The following is a 7,399-nucleotide window of genomic DNA, read 5'->3' on the forward strand; positions in this document are numbered from 1 at the left end:
GGGATGACTTGAGGCAGCCCAGCAGAACCAGGAGGGGTCCCTGGCGACTGCAGGGAAGCTGCAGTACTCCAGGAGGTGCTCCAGGCACAGAGGGACGAGCGGGGGGCCTTCCCTCCCGCCTCCACCCTCCCCTGTTCCCCCCACCGCGGAGGAGGCTGGGGCAAGCGGCGCACCCGGGTGGAGGCGGTGTCATCGCTCTCCTGTGCAGCGGGGCAGGGCTGGATGGGCAGGGGCGGGGCCGTGACTGGTGTTATAAGAAGCAGCCAGGGCACTGAGGCAATGAGCTATCGGCTCGGCTTGGCAGGAGGACGCTGGCAACAGGCGCGCTCCCTCCCCTAGTCCAGCCCCTGTGCTCCGCCGCCACTATGGTCGCCGTGCCCACGGCCTGGTGCTCCGTCGTGCTGGCCCTGCTCCTGGCTCTGCATGAAGGTGAGCCGCCCCAGCCTCACCTGCTACGGCAGGCGCCCCCGGCCGGGTCTGCTCATAGGTGTCTCCCTCCCCCTGGGGGTACTCGCCAGTCAGCTGGGGGCCCTCAGGGGTGGGAGCCCCGCAGCCCTGGTAGCTTCAGGGAGCTCTGCAGGGACAGCGGTGCTGCAGGCACTGGGCAGCGCCGGCCCTTCCCACCGGGGCTGCTGGGGCTTCCCCGGGCTGACCTGCAGCTCCTGAGTAATGAGAATGCCAACTTCCTCGATTATGCAAGAGGAGGAGCCCGGCAGGTCCCCTAGCCCAGCTGTGCCAGGCACCCTGACCAAGCTCTCCACCTCTCTCTCCTTGTGCACGCAGGCAAGGGCCAGGTGACTGCGGCGGCCCCAGAGCATCCGGCGCCCTCACCCCGGGCCCGAGGCCCCCACCTGCGGCCTCGACGTTGCTCCTGCAGCTCCTGGCTCGACAAGGAATGCGTCTACTTCTGCCACCTGGACATCATCTGGGTGAACACTCCCGGGTGAGCGACTGCGGGGATCCAGGCAGGGCTGCTGGAAGCGGGGCAGGGGATGGGGAATGTCTCGCGGAGTACAGCGCTCCCTGGGCCTCCAGACAGGATCGCTGCGCTAACATGAAGAGTTACTGGTTATTGTTCCAACTCCCACGTGGGGGCTGCCTAAGCGATGCCGCGCTAGCTCAGAAGAATTCTCACAATAGCCTGCTATTGGCCCCATTTTCCAGATCAGGGCACTGAGGCTCAGAGAGGTCGGGTGCCTGCCCCAGGATTACACAGGAAGCAGTAAGTGGTAGGTGGAGGCTCCATCCTAGGCCCATGTCTGCCAAAGCTCACGTGCACTCTGCCATGCTGCCGCTGCACGATCTTCCAAGAATAAGACGATTAACGACAGCACCCGTGCCTTGACGGGGCCAGGCTCCGGGCCAAGCACTGCTCGTATATTATCAGCTCGCGAATCCCCCGTCCTCCCCATGAGGCAGGCGCTGCTGCTGTCCCCAGTGACAGGATGAGAAACCTGGCCTGTGTCATCCCGCAGCGCTAGGGTGGGAGCCCCGTGCTGTCTGTTTCTGTCTGCACCCGCACTGCCTCCGGGCCACTGCATACTTCGAGTTGAAGTTTCTCTGTGTGTTTGTGGGTTTTTTTTTTTCCCTTCCCCAAATTGCAAAAGGCAAGAGAAGCCCTGCACGTAAGCGTGTGTGGAGCTAATCCGCATCCAAACACTCGCTCAGGGCGGGAACCCTGCCAGTCCCTGCGTGCTGGGTCTACCTGGAGTCAGTATAACTTCAACCACATTGTCTAAAATTAGCTCTGGCACCCAAAGGTGCTGGTCCAACCAGCCACAGGGCCCTTGCCCTGCCCCCAGCCTGCCTTGGCCAGACTTTGCATCTGAAATCAATCCTCTCTGATCACACACACACACACACACACACACACACGAGTACTTACGCACACCAGTTTTAAGTCAGAGCTCTAAGACACATTTATCGCCCCTCCAGTCAAGGGGTGACCAGGTGAGGGCAGCTTAGCTGTGAGCCTGTATGTTTACTTCTGTGAGATGGCATTTCCTCCCCTCCTCCAGGGGGACCAGCCTGGCCCTCTCCATAGGCTCAAGTTCCTGGCTGGGAGAGAGGGGAGGGGCTGGGAGGACGCCCCACTTCCCGACTTATGGAGGGAGCACTGTTTCAGCCCCTCCTCTCCATGCTGGGAGGCTTACTGAGCAGGACAAGGGCTGCGGGAGCAAGCAGAGGCCCAGAAAGGGGACGGACCTTGTCCAGGACCACCTGGCCACCAGGGAGGGGCCTGTGCTGGGGCTTCATGAGGCCAGGGGCTGGTAACGTTTTGCTTGCACCCTGCTGGCGTGGGTGGCCATCCCAGCGTGCGCTGTGGCAGTCTCTGCTTGCCAGTGGTCGGAGTTTATCTAACCCTCTCTCCCTTTCCTTCTCCCCTCCTATCTCTCCACCGTACTCTGCTACCTTGCTGGCTGCCTGCCCACAGACAGACAGCTCCTTACGGCCTGGGAAACCCGCCAAGACGCCGGCGCCGCTCCCTGCCAAAGCGCTGTGAATGCTCCAGTGGTGGGGACCCCGCCTGTGCCACCTTCTGCCATCAAAGACCCTGGTAAGTGGGCACCCAGCCTGCAGGGGTCGGGGGCGCAGGGTACCTGGAAGACCAGCAGAGCAGAGTGGCTAATGGTGGAGGAGCAGGGTCCTGGGAGCCCGTAGGCTGCCTGGGGCCTGTGGGCAGTGTCCCTTTCTGTGGTAAACCAGTCACCCCGAGTCCCTCCCACTGCCCAGCTCTGGGGGCTTCTGAGAGCATCCCAGCCTCACTCCTGGGCAGGAGGGACTCTCCCCAAGTGACAGCAGAAGCAGCTCAGGCAGAGAGGGGATAGGACCTGTCCTCTCAGGCTGCATAGCTAGTCAGGAGAGCTGGGTCTTCAGCCTCAGTCTGTCTGCCCAAGGGCACTGGGCTTTGGCTTCTGAGTTGTGATGCGGAGGGCTTTGGAGCTTTCTGGGTGGAGAAGTAACATCTAGACTTGGGAGGCTGTGGCACTATCCCAAGGTTGTCACAGAGTTGCTGGGGGTTGGAGGGCAGTGGGTGGGGAGCTCTGCCAAGTCTCTTAACTCTCTGGGCCTCAGTTTTCCCACCTGTAAAAGGAGTGGGAGACTTTGTTCCTTCACTCATCCACTTGGAGCATTTGGGGAAAGTAGAAACTGGCTTCACAGTCCCAAACCTGCCTTTCCTATGACGATTTATGAGAAACTCTTCTGAGACTCAAGCTGTGGCTCCACCCCTGCCTCAGTTTCTCCTGCAAAGGACTGTGCTCACCTGCAGGTGGCTGGATTCTGGGAAGGCCAGGCACCCAGCTGCCTCTTTCTGAGGCTAAGAACGCATTCCCGGCAGCTCAGTTTTCCTCAGCCCCCACCCCGCCTGGGAAAGGAAGGATGCCAGGTGCACAGGGGTGGAAATGGATCTGCTTGGGGGGGGGTGGTGGCCACTGGGCCCACAGCCACATGTTCTCAGGGCCCTGGACAGCCCCTCACTCGGGTCCTAATACTGTTCATTCAGGGCTGAAGCTGTGGTAGTCCCAGGCAGCGGGTCCCCCGCCAACATGGTCCAGGCTGGCTGGACATGGATGTCTGCAGGGGAGCTCCTCCAACAGCTGAGGTAAGGGGTGCCTGCACTGGCCGAGAACCTCCTGTATGCCTTGCACGTTGCCCTCATTCTCCATAGAAGGGAGGACTGGGTCCTTACCAGGCAGCCAAGGGAACTGAGGCTCAGAGGGGTAAAAGCACTTGCCCAAGGTCCCAGCAGTCCATGGCAGGCATCTGGCAGGCTCCAGAGCTGGGGGTCTTAGCTGCTGTGCTCTCTGTCCCCACCAGGCCCAGAGGTTGACTTTCTTAGGTGGGGGCTGAGGGATTGTGACTGTGGAAGGCCCTCAGGTGTTCATTCAGGTGGTGAGCATCTCCTACGTGCTAGGTCCAGAGTGGTCAGCGATCTAGCCTGCCCCTCCTCTCCATCCCAGACCAGATCCCCTTCCTGGCAGCCTCAGCATGGCTCAGCTTGAGGCTTGGCACTCGGGATGTGCCCATGAATGTCTGTCCAACCAAACTGACTTGAGAATAGAGCCCCCACATCTGGCTGTGCAGCCAAGTGGCTAAAGAGGCAGCTTCTGAGCCAGGACTGGCCAAATTGAACCCCAACTCTGCCACAAACAAGCCTTTGTGATCTTGGGCTTATCACTTCACTTCTCTGTGCTTCCGGTTCCCATTTTGAACCAGGGACGCCATTGCAAGCCATCTCTAGGGGTCAGTGTGAGGTTGGATGTGTTGATGTAGGTGGAGGTCCTCAGGCAGGGCCTGGCACCCAGTGGGAGCTCTGGAGGGGTGTTAACCATTCAGACCTCTGTCCCTGAGGCTCCTCGGAGCTGGCCAGTGCTGGGGCCCAGCGTGGCCCCCCCTGGGGGCTCCCATTTTTGTGGAGAGGCTGAAACATAGGAGACAGAGCAGAATGGGGAAGGGATAGGGAAGACCCAGCAGATACTTAGGAACTTCCCGAGGATGAAAAAAATCAACATTCAGACTTTGCAAGTGCACGGCACCTCGTAGTAGGTGAAGAGTTGCTTTGCCAACCCATACTCATCCTCACACCGGCTAGGCCTGTGTTTATTCTACAGACTGAGGAAGGGGCTTGGAGAGGTTGCCACACTTGCCTCAGTTCCCGTAGCTGGGAACTGCAGCCAGGCTCCCAGCTCCAGGCTAGAACCCTTGGAGCCAGGACAAGACCACTTGGAAGACGCCAGAGTCCCTGACAGGGTCTCGTCCCAGTTCGAAGGGCAGCTAGGACCCATATTTGTCTGGGTTGAGCCACCTTGATCTGGACATTGAAGAATGGGAATTTTGGTCAATGGAATTTGGGTGAAGGGGAGGTGAAGAGCCTAGAAGGAACGGCAGGAGCAAAGGTGTGGAAGTGGGAAGGCAAGTCACAGGAGGTACACTGTTCTTGGCCCTCCAGTCATTCCGGCAGCCTTTGACATTGAACATCAGCTTCCTCAAAGTCCCTGTGGGCCGAGGAGCTTCTAGGCCTGGTCTGGCCTGTCCCTGATATGCAGACTTTGTTTCCAGAGTAAGCTGTGGCTGCCCTCTGACCCCGGGGCACCTGTGATTAAGGGGGCCAGGTCCTGTCACTGCTGCCTGTCCTGGGGAACTCTTGGGCAGCTCATATCTTCCGAGATGCTAAAGGGACCTTTCTCAATTCCAGGGACATTTCTGCCGCCAAGATCCGCTTTGCTAGGCGACACCAGGATTCAGTGAGGGAGCTGAGACCCACACACCCCAGGCAGAGGAAGAGATAGCGTTGGTTGCCAAGGAATGCTGGGAAGGAGCCTGTGTGGAGCCGCGAGGAGAGGGGCAGCCCAGCGCCAGGGACCCCACCTGGTGGGGTGGCACAAGCTCTGGCCTCCTTGCGCGGGTGAGGGAGCTTCCCCCAAGGCAGCTCACGCCCTCCGCCTGCCCAGGAAAGTCTTCAGCCCCTCAGCTGCAGAGCGGCCTCCCCCACCAGCCCTGGCCCCACCGCCCCGCTGGAAGGAACCGCATGAGGAGCGTGCTGACCTGGAGGCCACGTCCTGAGAGGTTTCCTGTCTGTTGGCTACAAACCAGGATCAACGAGCAGTGGTGGACACTCAGACCGAAGCCAGCCCTGGAGGCTGGACGGGGCTGGTGTCCTGGGTGGCCCGTGTCCGTCCCCTCGAGCTCTCCCTCCCCAGAGTCCTCCCACCCCCCTGTCCTCGGGACACTCCTGGTGAGAACGGCCTGCTCTGCTTCATCTGTCTGTATATAACTTATTTGCTCTCAGAACTTTGAGACTTCTGATTATTTATTTTAATGTATTTTTTTAAACTCAATTATTTACCTGCGAACTTGTGTTTGTAATAAACGATGAAACGGTACTCTGGCATTTTGTCTTGGCTGAAGCAGAGGTGGGCGGCACCTCTTAGGAAGGGGCTGCTCAGAGGTTAGGGGGACACAGAAAAGAGAGAGAAAGGGTCTGGGGCAGGTGGCCGGAGCCCTGGGTTCCACTCTCCGTGCCTTTGCTGGGCACCTCTAGCTGCTAACTCAGCCTCTCTAGGCTTTTGCCTACCATGTGCCTGGGCAGCTGTTTGCAGTTTTGACATCCAGCATTCCAGGACCTGTGTTCCCATCGGGCCAGTCACCTATGGCCAGGCCTTTCCCAAGAGCATGTTTGGAAGGAGTCAAGACCCTCTTCTGCTCCAGCAGCCGTCGCTGGGAACTGTCGTGAGGCCCGGAGTCAATCCGGCCAGCGAGGGCTGGAGCCAGACGGATCTCGAGACTCTGCGCAGCCTGAGGGGCCAGTGATGGGTGCTGTGGTTGGAGCTACGGCCTGGCCCTAGCTTGTCGCCTGCCTCTGCCCTCGCTAGTGAACAAGAAGTGAGCTTTGACCGAGGAAGCCCAGGGCTCTAGGCCTGGGTTGGCCAATCCTGCCAAGGCCCAAGAAGCAGCCCACCGGAGTTCCAGGGATGGCCAGCAGTCACAATCACCCCTGCTGGTGGCCGCCTGGACCCACAGCCTCCATGTCTGCCAAATCCTCCTGCGACAAGCTGTTCCCTTTTCTCCTGGCTGGCCTGTGCTGGGAGTGGCAGGTGGCCTGAACGGCTATTGCAAGATAATTATTTACACACTGCCGTGTCCACGAAGCCAGCCCTGACCCCTTCATAGGAGAATAACATGCCACACGTATTGAAATCCTACCGTATACTTGCACTTGACCCATATTAACTCATTTTCTCCATCTCAACAACCCTATGACATAGGGACTTTTATTACCTCTGCTTTAATGATGAGGAAATTGGTGCACAGAGAAGGCAATTTACTTGCCCAAGGTCACACAGTAAGTGGTGGCATCAGGACTTGAACCCAGCATCTATAGTACATATGGATGTATGGATGTGTGTATTTGCTAAATATTATTGAATGAATTCATGGATCACCACTGCAGCATGACCCGGGACAAATCTCTTTCTCTTTCTGGGCCTTAGTTTAGTTTTGTTTTTTTTAATCTACAAAATGGGAAACAATAGTCTCTAGCTTGTAGGGCAGGTGTGAACACGAAACAGACTGCTGGGCTCAGCCCTGGGCCTGATAAGAGGCAGAGGCTGCTTGTCGGGCCACCGAAAGTGATTCTGTAACGAGCAGAAGAGCCCCCTAGCTGGAGGACGCAGGGCAGCTGGGGTAAAGGGAAGTGGTCAGAGTAAGACTCCTGGGCAAAGGGGCTGCGCCCACAGCCTCCAAAGATGAGTAAGACTCAAGTAGGAAGAAATTGGAGAGGGAATTCCAGACAGAGGGAACAGGGAGGGTGAAGGCATGGTAGCAGGAGGGACAGAGGCAGATCCCGTGGAGGACCCCGTGTGGCTGGAGCACGGTGAGGAACGGACAGCAGGAGATG

At 58.7% G+C, this 7,399-nt stretch overlaps 1 protein-coding gene across 2 annotated transcripts; it reads left to right on the forward strand.

Annotated features, from left to right (window-relative positions):
• Positions 1 to 365: 365 nt before the first annotated feature.
• On the forward strand, positions 366 to 5,421 carry EDN2 (endothelin 2). Of its 2 annotated transcripts, XM_028123441.2 has the most exons (5): positions 366 to 429; positions 784 to 943; positions 2,435 to 2,557; positions 3,506 to 3,604; positions 5,198 to 5,421. In XM_028123441.2, exons 1-5 carry the CDS (start codon positions 366 to 368, stop codon positions 5,289 to 5,291), a joined length of 540 nt encoding a protein of 179 aa, XP_027979242.1. In that variant the 3' UTR covers positions 5,292 to 5,421. The 2 variants fall into 2 exon arrangements, with proteins under 2 accessions (XP_027979242.1, XP_027979243.1); XM_028123442.1 differs by lacking the exon at positions 3,506 to 3,604.
• The last annotated feature ends 1,978 nt before the right edge of the window (positions 5,422 to 7,399 follow it).

This window comes from Eumetopias jubatus, unplaced genomic scaffold (assembly GCF_037043125.1).
Source record: "Eumetopias jubatus isolate StellerSeaLion01/CBP00866 unplaced genomic scaffold, mEumJub1_p1.0 scaffold_4, whole genome shotgun sequence".
Taxonomy (NCBI): domain Eukaryota; kingdom Metazoa; phylum Chordata; class Mammalia; order Carnivora; family Otariidae; genus Eumetopias; species Eumetopias jubatus.